Source organism: Microcaecilia unicolor, chromosome 5 (genome assembly GCF_901765095.1).
Source record: "Microcaecilia unicolor chromosome 5, aMicUni1.1, whole genome shotgun sequence".
Classification (NCBI taxonomy): Eukaryota; Metazoa; Chordata; class Amphibia; order Gymnophiona; family Siphonopidae; genus Microcaecilia; species Microcaecilia unicolor.
The window spans coordinates 360516834-360540203 of NC_044035.1; the positions used below are offsets into that span (position 1 = coordinate 360516834).

The 23370-nt window shown below is 47.0% G+C and overlaps 1 protein-coding gene across 4 annotated transcripts in view; it reads left to right on the forward strand.

The window, feature by feature from the left end:
- Nucleotides 1-23370, forward strand: part of NFAT5 (nuclear factor of activated T cells 5) — a 276432-nt gene that overhangs the window by 241107 nt on the left and 11955 nt on the right. For all 4 annotated transcript variants that reach the window (XM_030204661.1, XM_030204662.1, XM_030204663.1 and 1 more), the window contains one exon: nt 11659-11884. In XM_030204661.1, the coding sequence (XP_030060521.1) occupies nt 11659-11876 (218 nt within the window). In that variant the 3' untranslated portion in view covers nt 11877-11884. The remainder of the gene's footprint in view (nt 1-11658; nt 11885-23370) is intronic.

The following is a 23370-nucleotide window of genomic DNA, read 5'->3' on the forward strand; positions in this document are numbered from 1 at the left end:
GAAATCGTGTGAAGGGGTCCCAATTGGGATCGTCTTCTGGAGCTGGGTCCCAATGGGGATGTATCAATTTTCTTGGATCAAAAAGGTACTCTGGGGGTTCAGGGATTAACTGTTCACTTAAATTTAAAGGCGACGGTGGGGGAGAATCAGGTGGAGAAGGCTGGTTATCTGGTCTGTTCTGGGACATATATTGATAGCTACTTTTGGATGGTGAGCTATCTGGGAGGACGAGTAGCGGGGAAAAAAAAATACCCGGTTCAGTGTAGCGGGGTTTTCCAAAACACAGTTCACTTTTAGCCAAGCCTTACTCCACTGCTCAGTTTAGCCAGGTTTTCAAAATACAGTTCAGTTCTAGCCAAGCTTTCCAAAACACAGCTCAATTGAGCCAGGCTTCAAAAAAAAACACACAGTTCAGTTCTAGCCAAGCTTTCAAAATACAGCTTAGTTTAGCCAGGCTTTCAAAACACAGTTCAGGTCTAGCCAAGCTTTCAAAATACAGTTCAGTTCTAGCCAAGCTTTCCAAAACACAGCTCAATTTAGCCAGGCTTTCCAAAACACATTTCAGTTCTAGCCAAGCTTTCCAAAACACAGCTCAATTTAGCCAGGCTTTCAAAAACACAGTTCAGTTCTAGCCAAGCTTTCCAAAACACAGCTCAATTTAGCCAGGCTTTCAAAAACACAGTTCAGTTCTAGCCAAGCTTTCCAAAACACAGCTCAATTTAGCCAGGCTTTCAAAAACACAGTTCAGTTCTAGCCAAGCTTTCCAAAACACAGCTCAATTTAGCCAGGCTTTCAAAAACACAGTTCAGTTCTAGCCAAGCTTTCCAAAACACAGCTCAATTTAGCCAGGCTTTCAAAAACACAGTTCAGTTCTAGCCAAGCTTTCCAAAACACAGCTCAATTTAGCCAGGCTTTCAAAAACACAGTTCAGTTCTAGCCAAGCTTTCCAAAACACAGCTCAATTTAGCCAGGCTTTCAAAAACACAGTTCAGTTCTAGCCAAGCTTTCCAAAACACAGCTCAATTTAGCCAGGCTTTCAAAAACACAGTTCAGTTCTAGCCAAGCTTTCCAAAACACAGCTCAATTTAGCCAGGCTTTCAAAAACACATTTCAGTTCTAGCCAAGCTTTCCAAAACACACAGTAATGGCTTTGCGCGGGCTCAAAGCCTAGGGTCCCACCCTCTTGGTCAGTCATACTCCTACCTGACCTCCTCCCGCTTGACCCGGCTTGGCCCCGCTACTTCCTTGGCTTTCGCTGAGCCAGAGCCGAAAAGTCCATCGGCTCTTCCAGGGTGCTCTCCGGTTCAGTCAACTCCATAGGGCAAGGCTCACTCTCTGCCTCTCTCTCCTCAGGAGCCCAATCCATATTCTCCTCGCCCCGCCCTTCTCCCAGCTGCTCACCCTTTCTTTCATTAAAGCTCTTTGGTGGCTCTTCTTTCTCCACCCACCTGTTCCACCACCTCTTCCCCCAGGTTGGAGAATCAGCCTTATTCCTTCCCCTGCGGCCCTCCTCTGGAGACCCCTGGGAATGCACATAGTTTCTCTTATCCCCGGTCTCCCTTGGGGCATGCTGGGAGTTGTAGTTCTTTATTTCTAGTTTTTTCCTGGGGAATGCCTGCCTATAACGGGGGTATTCGGGCCTATCCCAGGGTTCCTTTGGGGCCTGTCCTACATACTCTTTACAATGTTCATCCAGTTATATACAGTTATTTTGAACCAGCCATATTTATTTAGCTACCAGATTGTGATTCTGTGTTTGTGTATAGGAAGAATGTCATTTGTCATTTCATAATAAGCTGTTATGTACTTTATCCTGCATCTGAATCAATTCAATTGTTCCTCCGTATTGTTCGTATCAGACCAATCCAGAACAAGTGGGTGTTGTCTGTCAACCATTGGATGGAGACAGAAAAGTAGTTCCATGTGCTGCTTTTCTTTTAGAGGATTGTGCAGCCACAGAATGCTCAGTATTACTCTGTTCTCAAGCAGATGGTGCAGTCTCTTGGCTTCTGAGCCCTGTTGGCTTCTGAACTACTTTTTCTGACTACCAGAAGCTTAACAATTTCTGACTTTACAGGAAATCTACACTTAGAAAATACTTGGTCTCCAAGTCGCTTTCCTGTTTCTTATCCTACCCTATTCTATTCCAGGTACTTCCTTGTACAAAAGAAAACATGGGGGATGCGTCCCATCCTAGACCTTAGGGCCCTGAACATAAGTACATAAGTATTGCCATACTGGGAAAGACCAAAGGTCCATCGAGCCCAGCATCCTGTTTCCAACAGTGGCCAATCCAGGTCACAAATACCCGGCAAGATCCCAAAAATGTACAAAACATTTTATACTGCTTATCCCAGAAATAGTGGATTTTCCCCAAGTCCATTTAATAACGGTCTATGGACTTTTCCTTTGGAAAGCCATCCAAACCTTTTTTAAACTCCGCTAAGCTAACAGCCTTTACCACATTCTCTGGCAACTAATTCCAGAGTTTAATTACTCGTTGAGTGAAGAAAAATTTTCTCCGATTCGTTTTAAATTTACTACATTGTAGCTTCATCGCATGCCCCCTAGTCCTAGTATTTTTGGAAAGCGTGAACAGACGCTTCACATCTACCCGTTCAACTCCACTTATTATTTTATAGACCTCTATCATATCTCCCCTCAGCCGCCTTTTCTCCAAGCTGAAGAGCCCTAGCCGCTTTAGCCTTTTCTCATAGGGAAGTCGTCCTATCCCCTTTATCATTTTCGTCGCCCTTCTCTGCACCTTTTCTAATTCCACTATATCTTTTTTGAGATGCGGCGACCAGAATTGAACACAATATTTGAGGTGATACAAAGGCATTATAACATCCTCATTGTTGTTTTCCATTCCTTTCCTAATAATACCTAACATTCTATTGGCTTTCTTAGCCACAGCAGCACACTGAGTAGAAGGTTTCAACATATCATCGATGACGACACCTAGATCCCTTTCTTGGTCCATGACTCCTAACGTGGAACCTTACATGACATCAAAAAGTGCATCATGGAATCCAAGATGGCGCTGTGAATGGACGCACCTGTGTTAGCTCCTGGAAGTTGCTCTGTCTGTAGGTCCTCTTCGGTGCCTCCGTCGCCTCATCAAACATGGGGAAACAGAGGGGAAAAGTGAAGGAACATCCCTCAGCTCCTGTGACTTCTTCGGCGATGAGGCAGACAACTTTGCAATTTTTCAGACAGCAACTGGGTCCTCAGGGTTTTTCGGCCCCCTCTGCAACTCTTGGCGCTTCGGCGTCGATTGAGAATGGAAACGGGGCTTCCCTGAGCCCCGTGGGACGAGTTGCGCCACCCCAGCCTGGAGGGGAGTTGCTGGCAGCTCTAACAGAGAAGGAAGCCAAAGGGGCTCAGCTTGATCTGTTTGAGGGAGTGTCTGCAGTAACGGAGGCTGAATCTCAACGCCGAGAACTACTGCTACAATCAACTTCAAAGGTATTGCCCCAGGACATAGTTTCTAATCTTGCTCGTGTTGAAGATCAACCTCACTCTTCTCCAGCCATTAGTGGTGTGAATAGACCAGCAACTGTGACATTAGAGTCACTATGAGGCTCATTTTCAAAGCACTTAGCCTCCCAAAGTTCCATAGAAACCTATGGAACTTAGCCTCCCAAAGTGCTTTGAAAATATGCCTCTTTGGGACATGGTTTACAGCATTCACACTTCTATGCAAACTACTTTAAAAATGAATACTTCTGATATAAAGACTCTTTCTGAGGCTGCCCTGCTTCAGGCGCAAAAGACTGCACAGCAAACCTTAGATTTGGAGACTGTGAACACTAAAAATCAAGAAATGGGATCTGTAGAAACGGCTTTGGTTAAGGATAATAATTTCCTACATAAAAGATTGGAGTACCTGGAAAACCAGGCTAGAAGACTTAACCTCAGGTTTCTTAACTTTCCCAAATCGCCTTTAATTTCCCCTTTGGATATGGTTAAAAAATATATGATTGATATTCTTGGAATGGATAAGGACTCCCTGCCTCCCCTTACTCGGGCTTATTACATCAGGAGTGGTGGAAGAAAATCCCCCGATAGCAGGGGAAGGAATGGATCTTACTTCTTTCCTTGAAAGTTCATTGGAGATAATTACTACTACTACTACTTGACATTTCTAAAGCGCTACTAGGGTTACGCAGCGCTGTACAATTTAACATAGAAGGATAGTCCCTGCTCAAAGGAGCTTACAATCTAAAGGACAAATGTACAGTCAGTCAAATAGGGGCAGTCTAGATTTCCTGAAAGGTATAAAGGTTAGGTGCCGAAAGCAACATTGAAGAGGTGGGCTTTGAGGTTGACTCTGCTTGTTACTTTTGTGCTGGAGCCTGATAGGAATGCCGTATTAAGGCTTACCTTGAGACACTTAGAAAATCTTTTTGGGCTCAAAAATTCGTATTTTTCCTGATCTCTCAAGGCCTACACAGATGAGACGGAGGGCCTTTTTGGAACTCCACCCTAGGGTGGTGGCACTGGGAGCAACTTTTATATTACGCTTTCCTTGTTATTGTAATGTAATGCTTGAGGGTAAACAGTTTCAATTTGTAGACCCAAAACAGTTAAAAGAATTTCTAGATGCTAGAGTGGAATTGAATGTTGTGTGCCCTCCCTAAATGCAGGCTGGGGTCTGAACCAGAGGGTGTGACCATTAGTTCGTAATTATTGCTATATATTTTATTTTTAAATTCTAAATTCTCAGATTCCAAATTTCCTAAACTTGTGGACAGAAAGGCTCTTAATGATATTTCCTTTTTTTTTTTTTTGCCTCTTGTATAAATGCCGATTGCATATTCACATATTGTGATGATATATTGAAATATATGAATAAAGAAATTAAAAAAAAAAAGAACCTTGCATGACATAGCTATAATTTGGGCTCCTCTTTCCCACATGCATCACTTTGCACTTGCTCACATTAAACGTCATCTGCCATTTAGACGCCCAGTCTTGTAATTTTTCACAATCCTCCTGTGATTTAACGACTTTGAATAACTTTGTGTCATCAGCAAATTTAATTACCTCACTAGTTACTCATCTCTAGGTCATCTATAAATATGTTAAAAAGCAGCGGTCCTAGCACAGAGCCCTGGGAAACCCCACTAACTACCCTTCTCCATTGAGAATACTGACCATTTAAACCCTACTCTCTGTTTTCTATCTTTTAACCAGTTTTTAATCCACAATAGAACACTACCTCCTATCCCATGACTCTCCAATTTCCTCTGGAGTCTCTTCATTAGGTACTTTGTCAAACGCCTTCTGAAAATCCAGATACACAATATCAGCCGGCTCCCCTTTATCCACATGTCCAAATTTCTAGTCCGAGAAAAGTTCAGGATGGTTTCCCTGGGCACCCTTCTTCCCATGATTCCAAGAAAATGATTGGCTATGCTCTCTGGACTTAAAGGATGCTTATACACACATCTCGATACTCCCAGCTCACAGGAAGTATCTTTGATTTTGGCTGGGATCCAGCACTTTCAGTACTGTGTACTGCCCTTGGTCTGGCGTCTGCGCCCATAGTGTTCACAAAGTGCCTAGCGGTAGTCGCAGCATCGCTACACAGACTGGGAGTGCATGTGTTCCCTTATATCGACGATTGTCTGGTGTAGAGCACCTCGGAAGCAGGCGCTCTACAGTCCATGCGAATGACTATTCAGACAACCTCCTGTCCCTGGTGTCCATAGTTTGAGCGTCTCAACAGATCATGGCTCAGCAGATGTTGAGACTTCTGGGGCACATGGCCTCCACAGTTCATGTGACTCCCATGGCACGCCTACACATGAGATCAGCTCAATGGACCCTAGCTTCCCAGTGGTATCAAGCTGCAGGGAGTCTAGAGGATTTAATCCAACTGTCCACCGACTTCCGCAATTTTCTGCAGTGGTGGACGATTCGATCCAATTTGACCTTGGGACGTCCATTCCAAATTCCTCAGCCACGAAAAGTGCTGATGACGGATGCATCTCTCCTGGGGTGGGGAGCTAATGTAGATGGGCTTCACACTCAAGGAGCCTGGTCCTTTCAGGAAAAAGGTCTTCAGATCAATCTCCTGGAATTGCGAGTGATCTGGAACGAGACCGGCTGTCCAACCAAATCATATGATTCACACAGACAATCAGGTGCCATGTATTACACCAACAAGCAGGGTGGCACTGGATCTCACCCTCTGTGTCAGGAAGCCGTCCAGATGTGGCTTTGGGGCACGCTCATGGCATGTTTCTCCAAGCACTATCTGGCAGGCGTAAACAACAGTCTGACCGACAGGCTGAGCAGGATAATGCAACCTCACGAGTGGTCACTGGACATGAATGTTGCCCGGAAAGGTCCCTCAGTTCTGTTCCAGGCTTCAGGCCCACGACAGGCTAGCATCAGATGCCTTTCTCCTGCATTGGGGAACAGGCATCCTGTATGCATATCCTCCCATACCTCTACTAGGGAAGACTTTGCTGAAACTCAAGCAAGACTGCGGAACCATAATTCTGATTGCTCCCTTCTGGCTGTGTCAGATTTGGTTTCCTCTTCTTCTGGAGTTGTCCTCCGAGGAACCGTGGAGATTGGAATGTTTTCTAACCCTCATCACCAAGAACAAGGGGTCGCTTCTGCATCCCAACCTCCAGTCTCTGGCTCTCACGGCCTGGATGTTGAGAGCTTAGAATTCGCCTCCTTGGGTCTTTCAGAGGCTGTTGCTCGAGTCTTGCTTGCTTCTAGGAAAGATTCCATGAAGAGGTGTTACTCTTTCAAATGGAGGAGGTTTGCCGTCTGGTGTGACAGCAAGGCCCTAGATCCTCTTTCTTGTCCTACACAGACTCAGCTTGAATACCTTCTACACTTGTCAGAGTCTGGTCTCAAGACCAACTCCATAAGGGTTCACCTCAGTGCCATTAGTGTTTGTCATTGGCGTGTAGAAGGTAAGCCTATCTCTGGACAGCCTTTAGTTGTTCGCGTCATGTGAGGTTTGCTTTTGTCAAAGCCCCCAGTCAAACCTCCACCAGTGTCATGGGATCTCAATGTCGTTCTCACCCAGCTGATGAAAGCTGCTTTTGAGCCACTGAATTCCTGCCATCTGAAGTACTTGACCTGGAAGGTCATTTTCTTGGTGGCTGTTACTTCAGCTTGTAGGGTCAGTGAGCTTCAGGCCTTAGTACTGCATGCACCTTATATTAAGTTTCATCACAACAGAGTAGTCCTCCGCACACACCCTAAGTTCCTGCCAAAGGTGGTGTCTGAGTTCCATCTGAACCAGTCAATCATTTTGCCAGCATTCTTTCCCGTCCTCATACCCGCCCTGGCAAAAGCAGTTTGCATACCTTGGACTGCAAGAGAGCATTGGCCTTTTATGTGGAGCGGACAAAGCCCTTCAGACAGTCCGCCCAGTTGTTTGTTTCTTTCGATCCCAACAGGAGGGGAGTCGCCATCGGAAAACGCACAATCTCCAGTTGGCTAGCAGATTGCATTTCCTTCACTTATACCTAAGCTGGGCTGACTCTAGAGGGCCATGTCACGGCTCATAATGTTAGAGCCATGGCTGCGTCAGTGGCTCACTTAAAGTCAGCCTCCATTGAAGAGATTTGCAAGGCTGCAACGTGGTCATCAGTCCACACATTCACATCTACTGCCTTCAGCAGGATACCTGACACGACAGTCGGTTTGGGCAGCCAATGCTTCAGAATCTGTTTGGGGTTTAGAATCCAACTCCACCCCCCTAGGCCCATTTTTGTTCTGTGCCAGGCTGCACTCCCAGTTAGTTGTTTATGGTTTCAGGTCAATCTGTGTTATGTCCTCACCGTTGCGAGACCCAATTGACCAATGTTCATTGTTTTGAGTGAGCCTGGGTGCTAGGGATACCCCACCTGTGAGAACAAGCAGCCTGCTTGTCCTCGGAGAAAGCAAAGATACTTACCTGTAGCAGGTATTCTCCGAGGACTGCAGGCTGATTGTTCTCACAAACCCGCCCACCTCCCCTTTGGAGTTGTTGTTGTTTATTTGTTTGTATGCTTTTTGATTAAACTGAGGAGGCACGCTCACGCGATGGGTGGTAAGTCAATCGTGGTGCGTGCTGCACACGCGCCAGAAGACTCTGGCAAAACTTTGTTTATATTTTGCTAGCAAAATGCCGATTCCTGGGCCGACGCGGACATCGACCCACATGTGAGAACAATCAGTCTGCTGTCCTCGGAGAATACCTGCTACAGGTAAGTATCTTTGCTTTACCAGACAATATAGGAGTAAGGTTGAATCCCCACTATTTTGGGCTGAAGTGGCTTCTTAAATTTTAAAACAGATTGTAGAGAATTTTTTTGAATGATTGAAAGCAATTGGGCACTGTAATTTTGGATAAATTGTGAACAATAAGGAGGTCAGCGAGGATAAGACCAAAGTCAAACAGAGGAAATTGGAGAAATAGTTCAACTCTGAATTGCTTGAATTAAAACGTAGATGTAGAAAATTATAGAGAGAAAGTGGAGGAAAGATCCATCAGTAGATAATAAAACAAATTGGAGGGAGCAAATTATCTTAACTATCAAGAAAAGAGACTTTTATTCTAAATTGATAGGAACAGATCGTCCAGGCATTAAGAAATTATTTTCACTCTTAGAAAATCTAACCAACGTGAATAATTCTGTGAACTGTACAGCCTCGACTACTCCATCAGCTTTAGATTTAGCATCCTATTTTGAAAATAAGATTCTTCTGATTAGAAATAGACTGCCTGGCAAACCACTCTGGGCCTCAGAAGAATCTTTTATTGACTCGGGTATCCTTCAAACGGACTGCTTGATCGATTTCAGAATATTGAATCTTCAACCACACTAAGGCTGATGTTGAAATATGATAAATCATTTTGTAGTCTAGATAGCTGTCCTCCATATTTATGTAATACACCTTCCTCAAAACTATATTAACAGATTGGTTACATTTTCATTTGGAAAGAGGACTGTTTCCCACTTTAGAGGGGGATATTGTTTTGACTCCAATACCAAAGAACCCAAAGGGTAACCTTTCCGAGATCAGTGATTATCGGTGTGTGACATCTATCCCCTTGCTTATCAGAATAATGGAAGGGTATGTCATGGAGCAGTTAGTTGACTATTTGGATCATCATTAACTTCTTTATACATCTCAATCTGGTTTTAGAACAAATTATAGCACAGAGACGGTCATGGACACTTTGGTGTCCCTCGGTAAGTGCATACTGAGTAAAGGACAGAATGCTATTATTTTACATTTCAACCTCTCGTATGTTTGATTTAGTGGACTGGCAGATTTTAACTGACATTTGCCAACAATGTGGTATTGAAGATAAAGCTTTACCTTGTCTGCAGAGTTTTCTAATGAACCATTGTTACATGGTTAGAAAGGACAGACTTATGGACTTTTCTTTTAGGAAGTTGAGATCATTGGGGATGCCTCTTGATAAATTTTTACATTTAATTTATACAGATGACATCACCATCTTCCTACTGTGTTCTTTTTTTCTGGGCTGAAATTTTGTCTCGCATACAGTTATGTATGTCAGCTATTGACTCATGGATCTTTTCCATTGCTTGAAACTAAACAGAAAACTAAATTTTTCTGGATAGGTTCAAGCAATGATGAGCGATATGTGCCATGAGCTTTCTTTAAACTTATAGTCAAAAATACTGGGAGTTGAACTTGACAATGTCTAAACATTACAACAATATGTATCAACCATTTTGAAGATCATCTATATTTCTAGAAAGCTTAGGGCCACTAAAAAAAAAAAAATACAGTTGAGACATTTAGATTACTTGTCCAGTCGCTTGTTCTAGCCAGATTCAATTACTACAATTTGGTTCTTATTGGTTGTTCCTCAAATTAATTGACTTGCATTCAGGCATGCAGAATATGGCAGGTTGATTTTTAATCTACAACGGTTTGCCTCAGTAAGAAAATACTATTTATGTTTTTATTTTAAGGTATGCATAGTGATTTTATTTGGTAAAGCTCCTTCCTATACGGCAAACTTATTGACCCTCTTACACAAATTTTAATACATGTAATCAGTTCTGATTGCAATTTCCAACTTCTAATGGCCTAAAATCAGTTAAACACTTTTCATTATCACTTAATCATATGGCTTCTATATGGAACTCTTTACCTTTGAATTTACGGTGTTGCCATCATTATTTGATATAGGAAAAATCTGAAAACTTTATTCCCTTGAAGAGGATTTTAGACTTATTGCATTGGTAGGAAATATTTATGTTAGGATAACTTGATTTGTTATGTTATTCCCAGATATACTAGGTCTGGTTTCTTTGTACTTTGTAATCTGCCTCGAACTGAGTGGGTGTTTGGCGGGGCTATAAGACATGTTGTAACATACTATAACATTCCAGCCTGCTGTCAGGCCCATCAGCACCACCTAGTTCTTTTGCTTTCTTGTTCCACTTTACCCATGCTACACTACTCAGGATTTTATAGGCATGGCATATTCCCCCTCAGCATTCTCTTTTCGCTGAAGAGCTCTAAACTCGAGATACGACAACCAGAACTGAACACAGAACTCAAGGTGAAGTTGTACCATGGAGCAGTACAGAGGGATTATAATATTCTTGGTCTTATTTACCATCCCTTTCTTAATAATTCCTAGCTTTTTTGGCCACCGCTACCACTACATGCTGGGTAGAAAATATCAGCATATTGTGTACAATGACACCTGCTATAGTAGGCTATTGGTAAATTTCAGTGTCTATAGTTAATTCTTTCCTAGTAGGTGAACTCTGGTACTTGCTTCCTTGTTTCCTTCTTTGTTTATGGTATTATGATGAAGGATCATGTACTGCAGCTGGATCAGAAAATTATTTCATTGATGATTTTTTAGTTCTCATTCTTACATAAAATCCAGCTTGTCTGTTTTGCTACTTATTTCAGCTTTTCTTCCTCAGGGGTTAATACTTCCTTTTGAGAGAGAGACTCTGGAAGCCTTCTCAGGTCCATATTGGCTTCAACATGTTGACTGCTGCATCACCTCTTTTGGTCTTTGTACTCCCGAATGTTGGACCTTATCTTTTACTCCCACCATATTGAGGATTGCTTTGCTACATCCCACTTGTTCTGGACTGGTCTGGTATAAATGATAAGGAAAGAAAAATGATATCTTACCTGATCATTTTCTTTCCTGTAGTCCTACCAGACCAGTCCAGAAAACCCTCCCTTTTGGTAATTGAATTTCTTTTTGTTGTTTCTTTTTGGTCTATTCTGTGGATGGCATCGTTTCTCAGTGGAGAGTCTCTGCCTACTTGGTTGATGGATGTGTTGACTGAGTGTAGCGTTTGGCCTCCTATTCATTATGAAATAACATTTTGGACTTGAGCACCATTGCTTTGATACTTGTAATACTGAGACTTCTATGGCTGCACAGTCCCCTTTAAGGGGAAAAGCACATGGAACTACTTTTTCTCTGTCTCCATCCACTGGTCAACATACAACACCCACTTATTCTGGACTGGTCCAGTAGGACTAAAGGAAAGAAAATTATCAGGTAAGACTTAATTTTTCCTTCATGAGGCATTCTTCATAGAAAGTGAATCTGTTTTGAAGTTATAATACAAGTTGTAAATTCAAAGGTAAATAAGAACTTTTGCTTATTCTGCTTTCCAGACTGTGGCCAGCTTTTAACTTCAACCACAGTGCCAGAGGAGTTAATGGCATTAAGGCAAGCAGGGCAGAACCAGAGTGAGGGATCTTCAGTGACGACATTATTATCCCAGCAGTTGTCTGAGAATTCATCTATCACCACTGATCAGAGCATGGAAAAAATTGATGATCTCCTGGTTTCTTTGCAGAACCAGGGGAACAATATGACTGATTCATTTTAATTGAACAAGTGAGTAACATATTATTTTGATGATTGAAATACATATTTTACTTTACTATGATACTTATCCTATATAATAATTTGCAGCTCCAACATTCTATGTCTGGATGGCTGGGTTCGTAACATCTATTCCCACTCATTGCCCCGCCCTCGCATCAAAACATAATGACAGAGGGCGGAACAATGAGGGGGAAGGGAACGCTGGAGGCGAGATGATGTTAGGAGAAGAGAATCGAGGGGAGGGCAGGGCAGAGGAGAATTGATGGACATGGATGGGATGGTTGAACAGTACAGGAGAGAATCACGGGAGACAGATGGCAGGGAAGAGGAGAAATGAAAAGAGCCCTTAGATCACAAAGAGTAGTTACTGCACACATGTCTTTTTATCATCGTGCTCAGGGCAATAATAATAATAATGTCTCTCACAGGCTTCCTATCTCTGTGTTGAAGATGTCTCTGCCAGGCTCACTGTCTCTGTGCTTGGGGCACAGATGTCTCTCCAAGGCTTACCTGTCTCTATGCTTGAGGAAGTGATAATGACTCTACCAAGGCTCCCTGTCCCTGTGCAGTGATAATGTCTCTCTCGGGCTCCCTGTCACTGTGCTCAGGGCAGTAATAATCAGTGGCGTACCAAGGTGGGGGCGGTCCGCCCCGGGTGCATGCCGCTGGGGGGTGCCGCGGCGCACGCCTGTCAGCTTAGTTCGCTAACTTCGCTGCAGCTCCCTCTGCCCCGGAACAGGTTACTTCCTGTTCCGGCCGGGGCAGAGGGAGCTGCAGCGAACTTAGCGAACTCAGCTGACAGGCGTGCGCCGCGGCACCCCCCCCCCCTCCCAGCGGCGTGCACACGGGGGGGGGTGTCATTTCGCCGGGGGGGGGGGGGGGGGGGCGCATCGGCGATCCGCCCCGGGTGACATGCAGGCTAGGATCGCCACTGGTAATAATGTCTTTCCATGAATCCCTGGCATAGTCTTAACTTGCTCGCCCAGCACCGCGTGAAAATCAGAATGGCCACGAGGCAGCAACTAGCGGAAAAAAAATGCCCGTTGACGTCAACAGTCCAGTGCTAGTACAACTGCATCGTAATCAGCACGGTGGTGGGAAGCAGGCGAGCGCGGTACTCTCACACACAACTCACGGCTGATGTCCCGACTCTTGCGCCAAATGGACTCTATGTACTCCACTCCTTCCATATCATCAAGCTGATCAATCCATAGACTGGTGGGTTGTGTCCATCTACCAGCAGGTGGAGATAGAGAGCAAACTTTTGCTCCCTATATGTGGGTCATGTGCTGCCGGAAACTCCCCAGTATGTTCTCTATCTCAGCAGGTGGTGGTCACACACAGCAGCAGCTCTGGCTAGGCCTCCAAGCCTAATCCTTAGGTTTTGTTGAGGCACTGGGGTTGAGGGCTCTTTTGAGCAAGTGCAAACCTGGTGGTGCCAGTCCCTCCTTTTCTCCCCCCTCCCGCTGGCTCCGTTAAAAAAAAAAAAAAAAATTTTTAAACGTCCTTAAAGGCGTTTATTTCGACGTTTATTTAAACGTTCATTGCAGCTACTCACTGGGACACCAGTTCGTTACAGCTCGGAGCGGCAAAAAGTAATTTTTACCTTTTTATAGCGGGCAGGGGGTTCCCCGATTCTTCTCCTCGTGGCATATGGCGTCGGAGGGCGAGGGCGCAAAGGATCGCTCCCCGGTTCGCTGGAGCGCTTCTAGAGGGGATGCGGGGGTCTTACAGCCTGATTCGCCCTTGTTGGGTGACAGTTTCGTGACGATGAATGTCCCGGTCCTTCCTCCGGCGTGGCGGTTTTTCCCGCCATAAACGCCCATCCCCCGCTCCTCGCCTCCGCCATGTTGGCCGGCCACGCGGCTCGGACGGCTCTTCGGCGGCCGCCCTTGAGGTTGGAGACATTAATGCCATGAACGCCCTTAATTGGGCGAGGGCACAAAGCGGCTAAAGTGAGCGCCGCTCTTCCCGCGCGGCTCCTTCGCGGAGTGTCGCGCCGGACGCCATTTTGTGATGCGCAGCATGTTTCTCCCCCGCTCTTGCGAGCGCCGGTTGAGGGTGCGTCTAGGGCTGTTGCCCAGGCTGCGGAAGTGCACAGTCTGGGGGGTTCTCCCCGCCAGAGTTTGTTTTGCTGCTGCATCAGGCTTTCTCATGCACAACGCTGCCCCTGCTACCTCGTCTGGTAAGAGGTTGAGGTTCCCAGAGGTAAACGTCCTCGGGTTGATTCTCAGGCCTTGGAGGACTTTGTCTCCTCCGATGTAGATGAGGGCAGCGTGTCTGAGGTCTCCCAACGGTCCCTTTGCGGATTCATTGGAGGAGATGGATCCCCGCTCGGATGGAGCGGATGACCCCTCTGCAGCGCGGCTTTTTAGCCCAGAGGATTTGCCCAACCTGTTGTTACAGGCCATGGACACTTTGAAGATTTCCTCTCCGGAGGACGTCTCTCCCTCAGCCCTGTTGGCTCTGCCATTATGCTGGGGACGAAGCGCCCGCCTAGAACCTTCCACGTGCATGATGCCATACACACCTTAATTTCGGCTCCATGGGATGTCCCGGAAGCGAGCCTTAAGTGGCTAGGGCTATGTCCCGCCTCTATCCTTTGCTTGTGAGTGAACGTGAGGCCTATCTGTGGCCTACCGTGGATTCTTTAATCACTGCGGTGTCTAAGAAACGGCTTTGCCGGTGGAAGGTGGCACGGCCCTAAAGGACGCCCAAGACAGAAGATTGGAGGCGGCCTTAAGGTCGTCCTTTGAGGCAGCTGCTTTACGTTTGCAGGCCTCAGTTTGCGGCTCTATGTGGCCAGGGCGTGCCTGACTATGGTTGCAGCGGGCTTCCCCCTCGGATCATTCCTCGAGGGCTGATTGGCCGGCCCTGAAATCGGGCATAGCCTATTTGGCAGACTTGCTGTATGATGTCTTGAGGGCCTCAGCTAAAGGCATGGCTCAGACAGTCTCTGCGCGGCGGTGGCTATGGCCTGAAACATTGGTCTGCTGACCCACGGCCTCTAAATCCCGCCTGGCTAGATTGCCTTTTAAAGGCAAGCTGCTCTTTGGGGTCGAGCTGGACAAAATCGTGACCGATCTCGGCACGTCTAAGGGCAAGAGATTACCAGAGGTCAGGGCTCGGGCTAGTACTCGTCCCGGTACCTCCAGAGGACGGTTGCAGGAAGCCCGTCGGTACCGCCCGGGCAAGTCGGGCTCCTCTGCCCCTTCTTCCTTCAAGAGGAATTTCTCCCCAAGCAGCATTCTTTTCGCAGAGACCGCCGTCCCGGAGGTGCTCCCTCCGGTCCTCCCCCAGGGTCTCGTACCCAGTGACGGGGCCTTGGTCCACGCCCCAGTGCAGATTGGAGGACGGCTGTCCTCGTTTCTGGGTGAGCGGACCACAGTAACTTCACACGCTTGGGTGCTGGAAGTCATCAGAGACGGCTACAAGCTACAGTTCTGCCGACCCTTAAGAGACGGGTTTGTACTCTCTCCCTGCAAGTCTCCGGTCAAGCTGGCAGTGCAGCAGACCTTGGACAGCTGATCCGCCTGGGTGCGGTCGTTACGGTGCCAAAAAATCAGATTGGCAAGGGACGTTACTCCATTTACTTTGTGGTCCCAAAGAAAGGAGTTCTGTCCGGCCTATCCTCGACCTCAAAGGGGTCAATCGGGCCTTGAAAGTACGGCACTTTCGCATGGAGACTCTCGCTCTGTTTATAGCGGCAGTGAAGGCAGGGACAGGTCTTGGCTTCCTTGGACATCAAGGAAGCGTACCTGCATATTCCCATCTGGCCTCTCTCCAACGCTTTCTGCGTTTTTACAGTCCTGAGACGACACTTCCAGTTCAGAGCCCTCCCTTTTGGGTTGGCTACTGCTCCGCGGACCTTTTCCAAAGTAATGGGGGTAATAGCGGCCTTCCTGCTAAAGGAAGGAGTACAAGTCCATCCTTATCTGGACGACCTGGTTGATCCGAGCCCCCTCTTTATGAAGAGTGCGGCAAAGCTATGGACAGGGTAGTTGCTCTTTTGGGCTCCCTGGGATGGATCATCAACTGGAAGAAGAGCCAGCTGCGCTCCGACTCAGTCCCTGGAGTATCTGGGAGTTCGATTCGACACCCAAGTGGGCAGAGTGTTCCTGCCAGACAATCGGATTGTCAAGCTTCAGGCTCAGGTGGACTAGTTCATAGTAGCCTCTCCTATTCGGGCTTGGGGCTAACGTGCAGCTGTTGGCTCTATGACGGCCACGATGGAAGTAGTGCCCTGGGCAGGGCTCATATGAGACCACTACAGCTATCTCTGCTGCTGCGCTGGACTCCGATGTCAGAGGATTATGCTGTGCGCCTTCCCTTGGACCCAGCAGTGCGCAAGGCGCTGAGTGGTGGACGCAGACAGACAAGTGTCTGCAGGAATGCCTCTGGTGACCCCGGGAGTGGATTGTCGTCACGACAGACGCCTCTTTGATGGCTGGGGAGCCCACTGCTTGGGAGGACAGCGCAGGGGCTCTGGTCTCCTGCAGAGGCAAGTGGTCTATCAACCTCCTGGAACTCAGAGCCATTCGGTTGGTGTTATTGGAGTTCATCCCGGTACTGGTGTTGAAGCCTGTACGGGTCCTGTCGGACAATGCCACGGCTGTGGCCTATATCAACCGCCAGGGAGGTACCAAGAGCGCCCCTCTAGCCAGGGAGGCTATGAATCTATGCCAGTGGGCGGAAGCGAACCTGGAGCAGCTTTCAGCGGCCCCCATTGCCGGAGTCTTGAAGGTCAAGGCGGACTTTCTCAGTCGCCATAATTTGGAGCCCGGAGAGCGGCTGCTATCTGCTCAGGCGTTCTTGGACATCACGAAGCGCTGGGGCCAGCCGAGCCTAGATCTGATGGCGTCATCGGCCAATTGCCAAGTGCCGCGTTTTTTCAGCAGAGGACGGGACCCTCGATCCCTGGGAGTAGATGCTCTTCTCCAACAGTGGCCGACACAAGAGCTCCTCTATGTGTTCCCGCCCTGGCCCATGTTGGGCAGGGTGCTAGACCGGGTGGCAAGCATCCCGGCAGGGGTAATCTGGTGGGTCCGGATTGGCCCAGACGTCCCTGGTATGCGGACTTGATCAGGCTCTCAGTCGACATTCCTCTGCGGCTGTCAGTGGAGCAGGGCCTGTTACATCAGGGTCCCGTGGTGATGGAGGATCCCTCTCCCTTTGGTCTTACGGCATGGCTATTGAGCGGCAGCGTCTGAGGACGAAGGGCTTCTCAGACAAGGTCATCGCCACTATGCTAAGAGCGAGGAAGCGCTCTACTTCTACTGCTTACGCCAGGGTTTGGCGTATCTTTGCAGCGTGGTGTGAAGCAGGCTCACTTTTCTCCCTTCACTGCTCCAATTTCTTCAGTGTTGGCGTTCCTGCAAGAAGGTCTGGAGAAAGGCCTGTCGCTCAGTTCCCTTAAACGTCCAGGGTAGCGGCTCTGGCTTGCTTCAGGGGCCGCCTGAAGGGTGCTTCCCTGGCTTCGCAGCCAGATGTGGTGCGCTTTCTCAAGGGAGTTAATCACCTGCGCCCTCCTCTGCACTCAGTGGTGCCTGCGTGGAATCTCAACCTGGTGCTAAGAGCATTTGCAGAAGCCGCCTTTTGAACCCTTGTCAAGGGCATCTCTGAAAGACCTGACGTTGAAAGCAGTCTTTTTGGTGGCTATCACTTCAGCCAGAAGAGTTTCTGAGCTCCAGGCGCTCTCATGTCGAGAGCCTTTTCTGCAGTTCACTGAGGCAGGAGTGACTATTCGCACAGTGCCTTCCTTCCTGCCCAAGATTGTTTCTCGCTTCCATGTGAATCAGCAGCTCTGTCTCCCTTCCTTTCGTAGGGAGGACTACCCAGAGGAGTACTCTGCTCTTAAATATCTGGATGTGAGGCGAGTCATCATCAGATACTTGGAAGTGACCAATGATTTCCGGAAATCGGATCATCTGTTTGTCCTGTTTGCAGGTCCTCGTAAGGGTCTGCAGGCTGCTAAGCCTACAGTGGCAAGATGGGTCAAGGAAGCCATTGCAGCGGCTTATGTGGCGCAGGGAAGGTGCGCCTAGCCAGCTGAAGGCTCACTCCGCGAGAGCTCAGGCGGCCCTCGATGGCAGAGGTCGGATCCGTCTCCTTGGAAGAGATATGCAAGGCGGCAACTTGGGCTTCGGCTCATACTTTCTCCAAGCATTACCGTTTGACGGTGGCTGCACGGGCGGAGGCCCGGTTTGGAGCTTCAGTGTTGAGGTCAGGGATTTCAATGTCCACGCCCTGGGTGAGTACTGCTTCGGTACATCCCACCAGTCTATGGATTGATCAGCTTGATGATATGGAAGGTAAAATTATGTATAATCATACCTGATAATTTTCTTTCCATTAATCATAGCTGATCAATCCATAGCCCCTCCCAGATATCTGTACTGTTTTTATTCTGATTGCATTTCAGGTGCAAGTTTAGTCTTCAGTTACTTCAGAAAGACTTCGTGTTCAAGTTTTTTCACTTGGATTCTTCAAGAGTTGAGACGAGTTTGTGTTACAGTGAGCTGCTGCATTCCTCTCCCCCCCCCCCGTTTTACGGGGCTGGATTGAGACATAAATTCTGCCGGCACTCCCTCCCGCTTCGTGCGGCTGTAGGGCAGCTTTGTACCCTTCCCGCTTCGGCGGTGTTAGGGTCAGTCAGCTCCTCCCGCGGTTGCGGTTGCAGGATAAGCCAGATCCCCCCCGCATCGGCGGGTGTGGTGTCCCTCCCCCGCTCCGCGGGGATGAGCTGGACGGATTCCCCTCCCCCACTTGTGTGGGGATGAGCTGGGTTATTTCCCCTCCCCCGTTTCGGCGGTGGTGAGCTGGGCAGAGTGTCCCTTCGTGGGTGTAATTCTCTAAGTGCTGAGTCCTGCGGATGGAGCTTTGATATCGACATACTGAGGAGTTTCCGGCAGCACATGACCACATATAGGGAGGCAAAAGTTGCTCTCTATCTCCACCTGCTGGTAGATGGACACAACCCACCAGTCTATGGATTGATCAGCTATGATTAATGGAAAGAAAATTATCAGGTATGATTATACATAATTTTACCTTCTCTCTACCTGTCTCACAGGGATTCATACACTCTGTCTCTCTCACACACACACACACACTCAAGCTGGCAGGGGGGAGGGGAAGGTAATAGGTTTCCACTCGGTCTCTCTCCCTGTCTCACAGGGATTCATACACTCTACTACTATAAATCACTTTTATAGCGCTACCAGTCTCTCACACACTCTCTTTCTCACACACACACTCAGGCTGGCACGGGGGTCACACACACACACTCTCACACACAGATTCCTGTAACATTCCTCTCTCTGTTGCAAACCTGATGCAGGTGATTTTACTTATTATCCCTTGTTGCTCCCTATCAGATAGGAGAACCGTTTAAGCACCTTAAGCCCTATTTCTAGTCCTTCCAGTCTGGACAAGAAGATAGGTGTGCGTCCATAGGCGGTCGGTGGCCCAACTGTTTGGGGAGGCTAAAGGGGGCGGGGTTATGGGTGGGGCCAGGGGTGGAGCTTAAATCCATAATTGTCTGATAATACACAGAAAAAATAAATAAAAATAAAAGTCACAATTAATACCTTTTATTAAATTGATATTAGCTATGTATCATATGTCAAAGAATAAAGTGGTTGCTCAAAGCATATACTAACCACAATCGCTCAACTGCAAAACACTATGCACAACTTTGTGCAAAAACACACTCAGAACCTTACTGTACCATAAATATTACACTGGGCAGAACCTAATACACCAATATACCACCCATACGGAAAATGCAGACCGTCAACAATATGAAACAAGGGATCATAATATCACAATTCTCATGTTGAGCCACAAAACACCCTAATTCATGTTTAATGTGGGATAAAATGCCATAAATAAGTAAATAAATATAAACTTTTAATGTTGAGCACCTGATTTCAAAGTGGACATATTCCAAACACTATAATGAAAATAAAATAATCTTTTCTACCTTTGTTGTCTGGTGACTTTGTTTTTTTTGATCATGCTGGCCAAGTATCCGATTCTGCTGCTATCTGTCCTCTTAACTCCGGTTCCAGGGCTTCCTTTCCATTTATTTCTTTACTTTCTGCCTTTCTTCTTCATTTCTTGCCTTACATCCGTAAGTAAAAGCTGGGTCCTCTGCAGACTGACTGTCCAGTGGATCCAGCTTCTGCCTATTTTCTCCATCGATGTGCAGGTTTTCCCCCTTTTCCCTCATCTCATCTCCTTCCTCTGTCTTCCCTCCCCTCCATGCATGTCCAGAATTTCTCCCCTTCATTCATGTGCATCTCCTTCCCGTCTCGCCATCCATGTCCAGCAACCCTCTTCTCCCCTCTAGCCACCCATGTCCAGCAGCCCTCCTCTCTCTTCCCTGCCCTCCCCTCCATCCACCCATGTCCAGCAACCCTCCTCTCCTCTCTAGCCACCCACCCATGTCCAGCAAATCTCCTCTCCCCGACCTCCCCTCCACCCATGTCGAGCAACCCCTCCTCTTCCCCTGCCATCCCCTCTATCCACCCATTCCAGCAACCCTCCTCTTTCCCCCTGCCATCCCCTCTATCCACCCATTCCAGCAACCCTCCTCTTTCCCCTGCCATCCCCTCTATCCACCCATTCCAACAACCCTCCTCTCCCCTGCCCTCCATGCATACCCTGCGCCAGCACGATTCTCTTCTCCCCTTCCCCTCCCCTCGTTTACTATCTGCCCCGTGCCATCTTTAATTTACCTGCGTCCCAGCGTCGGCCCGGCGCATCATTTCAAAGCCCGCCTTGCTGCCTGTCTCTCTTCTTCCCTCCGTTCGCAATGTGATTCGTTCGGCAGAGTCCCGCCTTCTGACATCATTTCCTCGAGGGCGGGACTCTGCCGAACGAACACGTCGCGAAGGGAGGGAAGAATAGAGACAGGCAGCAGGGCGGGCTTTGAAATGACGCGGCGGGCCGACGCTGGGACACAGGTAAATTAAAGATGGCGCGGGGCAGTTAATAAACAAGGGGAGGGGACAGGGAGACTCACGGCGCCACCTAACTCTTTCCTGCTAAGCCTCCCCAAGCCTCTTATACCGGGTGCCTATGTGTGCGTCCATATCAAAAGTAGCTAAGATAACCAAAAAGGCGTCCCTTAAGATCACACCACCAGAAATTCATAGGTAACACCAAGAAAGATTTGGTGCAGTGACCGTCTGACACTGTATTGTCACTTATCTAAGATAACACAGTCATCCAGAAAACTGTAATTGTAAAGATCAGCTTGTTCTATGACTTCAGCTAACTGGTAGTTTAGAGAATGGATTATCTAAGTCCCATGGATTCAGAAATGCTTTTTCTTTTATAGAAACTGGCTCCTTTTTTATCCACGTAATGCAAAGCTGTTTACAAGTTAAAATCCATAAAATTATAATATATAAAATAGAACAGTACATACGACAATACACAGTATCTTCCAATCCACCAAAAATCTATCTACCCTTCCCTTACAGCCCTACTCTTACCTTACCCTGACTTTCTCTGAAACAGCTGATCCCAGTTACCTTTTAAAGAACAGCTCCTTCATTATCCACCTTTTATGTCTTACCTTTCCACTACCCCAGGAAAAAGTTCTTAAATAGTTTCTTTTTTAAATGCTAGCAATTAACTCTATGAGAAGTGCCAAGTTGAAAAGGCCATATTTCTCCAACACACTTCATGAATCAGGCATACAGGTGGTATTACAAACAAGTTTCACTGACTAAAATCTTAACGCCCTAGTTGGACAATACCATTGAATTTTATTGACAACCTAATCCGGCACCTTAGATATCCGCATTAACCATTTAAACTGTACTTGCTTAACTTCCAGCAGCCAATTGGGCAGGCCCCTCTCCCTGCTTCCTCTTCTCATAGCCATCCATACTTCCATGCTCAAGGTTACCTATAGCTTTTCCGTGATCGTCATTGCAAGGCCCATTGCCCTTCCAGGTTTTTTTAAATGTTTTTCTGTGGTTGGTTTAGAGCTTGTGATATGAGCAAATCATAGCTGTAGGACAGAGAGCTGTGTTTTTGGTGCCATAGCAGCACCATCCTTCTCAGAGCCAGCTCAGCTTGCATCCATGATCTAATGGTGGGGAGCAGAGGTCCAGTAGCAACAGACAGAAGCAGACGCGGGGTAGGGAAAGATACTTGATCCTGGAGAAACAGTGGCTGCAATTCAGGCCAGGAGAAGAATATGCGTGTTGAAGAACAGCAGCAGCCACCTCTGCTGGTAGGAATCTGGAAAATGATTAAATTAACCTGCTGGGAGTCTGAAAGAGGAGGCAGAGAGGGAGATACTAGTGCTGCTGGCACAAAGCTGGGATAGGATTTGAGAGAGAGAGAGAGAGACCGGTGGGAAAAGGGAGGAGTAGACAGTTGAGAATATGATCTCATTGGCACACCGCCAGCAGTGTCACAGAAAGAAGTATTGACTGTCCTTCAGCCTCTTTGCATACAAAATGGACTGCTGGTGGTAAGGCACTACAATAATCCAGTAAACAGAACAGTGTGGCCATTTCTAACTGAAGTTTGAGGTAGGGTCTTTTGTAATTGAAATGACCCTTCCTGATATGTTTTACACCAAATAAACCAAATGATTACTTAATTTTGAATCTAGACTATTCCCAGTTTTTGGCTCCAAATAGTAGGGCCAAATCACAATGTCCTTAGCTGCTCCTGCTTGTCAAGAGCTGACAGCTAGAGGCCCTTTATTCCTGTTAAGTCCGGTCTAGCTACTTTGACATCGGTGACCATGACTTCAGGCTCTGAAGCTGCACCAGATGCTGGGGATGTATTAACATTAAGAAAATATTATTTTCTGTTAAGCATCATTACAAACAATTGAGACAAGGCCTCTGCTGATGAAGGTGAAGAACATTGATGTAGAGCTCTGAATAAAAGGCAAACAAGCATCAGCGTTGTGCCTGGTGGTGTACGATACCAGGAGCATAGATATTGATGGCTGCTATGCCTCTCACAAGCATCCCTGCAGAGATACCTTGGGTGATCCAGGATGATACTGGATTTCAGGTCATGCTTTTCAGTAGTAGCTTGAGGTGAGTTACATTAAAGAACAGTAGGGCCTACAATTTATTTGTACCTGAGGCAGAGGACATTTTGGGTGACTTGTCCAAGATCACAAGAAGCATTAGGAGGATTTGAACCATCATGTCCCTAGGCTCTTAGCCCACTCGGAGTAAGTTTGTCTTTATCATATAATTGTTGATCTTTGTTTACAAAGGTAAAGACCACTTATGCATCACTATTTTAAGTGATAAATCAGTCTGTCGGTCTTCGTATTCTTGTTCACTCAGCAGCTAGCCAAATGAATGTCTGTATTATTTGTTATACCATACACAATAATACCTTCCCAATAGTCAGCTATAGCAAATCTATACAGAAAAAATATACATGTATGGTGTATGTTTCCTTTTGTAACCTGGTCACCCTTCCAGATGGGGCCGAGGTCGTCC